At 56.2% G+C, this 2051-nt stretch overlaps 1 protein-coding gene across 1 annotated transcript; it reads left to right on the plus strand.

The window, feature by feature from the left end:
• Positions 1-328: 328 nt before the first annotated feature.
• EMH_0090400 (uncharacterized protein) lies at positions 329-1925 on the plus strand (the record flags this gene model as incomplete). Its single annotated transcript, XM_013501571.1, has 3 exons — positions 329-822; positions 1132-1579; positions 1740-1925. 3 exons carry the CDS (start codon positions 329-331, stop codon positions 1923-1925), a joined length of 1128 nt encoding a protein of 375 aa, XP_013357025.1.
• Between the last annotated feature and the right edge of the window lie 126 nt (positions 1926-2051).

The following is a 2051-nucleotide window of genomic DNA, read 5'->3' on the forward strand; positions in this document are numbered from 1 at the left end:
GCGGTGTGGGGTGTCGCTCGCCGTCTCGGGGCAGCAGCAGCAAACAACTGTCTCCTTATACTAACCCCACACACACACACAACACAACTGTTTTGTTTTTTTTTTATTTTTTTTTCACTGTCTCCTTTTGTATCTCTCCTCTATTTAAACCCCCTGAGGTGTATGTACACCGCAGCGGTCAGCCGCAAGAGACTCTGTAGGGCCCAGGGCAGCCTTCTGCTGCTCTAGGAGACAGCAGTAGCAACAGCAGCAGCAGCAGCAGCAGCAGCAACAGCAGCAGCAGCAGCATTTGCTGCTGCTTCTCTTCCCTCTCAGCAGTCTTTATTAAATGGGTTATTGTAAGAACACACAACCCCCCGGCCTTAACCACAACAGCTTCTCTACAAAGAGCAGCAGCAGCAGCAGCAGCAGCAGCAGCAGCAGCAGCAGCAGCAGCAGCAACAATAGCAGCAGCAGCAGCAGCAGCAGCAGCTGCTTCGGCAGTCTCCCTCTGTCTCTTCTTCTCCTTCACTACAGGGCTCCCCAAAAAGACTCAAAAGGAGAGAGCAGCCAGGAGACAGAATACCACAGACAACAGACAGGAGACAGCAAAGAGGAGACAGCAGAAAGGAGACAGCAGAAAGGAGACAGTACACGCAGCAGACAGCAGAGAACAGACAGGAGACAGAAGGAGACAGGAGACAGCAGAAAGGAGACAGCAGGAGACAGCAGAAAGGAGACAGGAGACAGCAGAAAGGAGACAGGAGACACCGCGCTGCGTCCTGGGGGCCCTAGAAGAGCTGCGGCCTCCTGTGGAGACTGCTCAGGGTCTCCCCTACAATGGTGCGGTCTGCTGCTGCTGCTGTTGCTGCTGCTCTTGCTGCTGCTGCTCCTGCTGCTACTGCTGCTGCAGCTCTTGCTGCTGCTGCTGCTGCTGCAGCTCTTGCTGCTGCTGCTGCTGCTGCGCTCGCTGCTGCTGCTCTGAAAGGTCCTCCACTGTGTCTCTTCAAAGGGCATCTGCATGGCCTGGCCTCTCCCCTTCATCTCCACACGCCTTGCTTGTGCTGCTGCTGCTGCTGCTGCTGCTGCTGCTGCTGCTGCTGTTGCTGCTGCTGCTGCTGCTGCTGTTGCTTTGCTGTGTGGGCGTTTCAGCGCTGCAGTTTGCTGCTGCGCCCCACACATACACCGCAACATGGGGGCATCTAGAGGTGTCTCCTTTTGGGGGACAGTTGGGTTTTGTCTCCTCCCCTTTGCAGCAGCAGCTCAGGGTCTAGCAGCAGCTGCTGTCTCCGACTCTATGTCTCTCGTGGATGGCATCTCTGCTGCTGCTGTAGATGCTGCTGCCGTTGCTGCAGCAACAGCAGCAACAGCAGCAACAGCAGCAGCAGCAGCAGCAAGAGAGGCATTAGAAGCGGGTGGGGAGTACCCTGTGGGGCCCCCGGGGCCCCTGGACTTGCAACAAAGAAAAGTAGAAAACTCTGGCGATGGAGACAGTGAGGAGACACCCCACACTGTCTCCTTTGCTGCTGCTGACTGGGGAGACACCGAGTGGGTGCAGCTCGTCATAGAGAGACAGCCCCTCACCCTCACCTCTAAAGTAGTAGGCAAAGCAACCCCAAGTCCCCCCATACACCTCATGCAGGCCCCCTATCTCTCTCCTGCTGCTGCTGCTGCTGCTGCTAGCAGCAGCAGCAGCAGTTACAGCAGCATCAGCAGCAGCAGCAGCAAACTGCAAGACACGCCAGACGTGCCTGTTGCAGCACAAGCTGCTGCTGCACGTGATGTTCCTGCTGCTGCTGCTGCTGCTGCGCAGCAGCAGCACATGCCCACAGAAGCAACAGGGGCCCCCTGGGGGCCCCCTCGGGGCCCCTCCCCCTCAGCAGCAGGGAGAGAGAGACAGCCTGCTGCAAGGAGACAGCTGGAGGCCCCCAGCCACGTGCTGCTAGTTGTTGAGGTTGAGATGCTGCAGCAAACGTCACCCGTTCTCTATGCTTTTCGCTGGGGAAAACCAGGTGGGTATTCAGGATATATATATATATATATATATATATATATATATGTATATTTATATA

This window comes from Eimeria mitis, genomic scaffold, assembly GCF_000499745.2.
Source record: "Eimeria mitis Houghton genomic scaffold, Emh_scaff7129, whole genome shotgun sequence".
Classification (NCBI taxonomy): Eukaryota; Apicomplexa; class Conoidasida; order Eucoccidiorida; family Eimeriidae; genus Eimeria; species Eimeria mitis.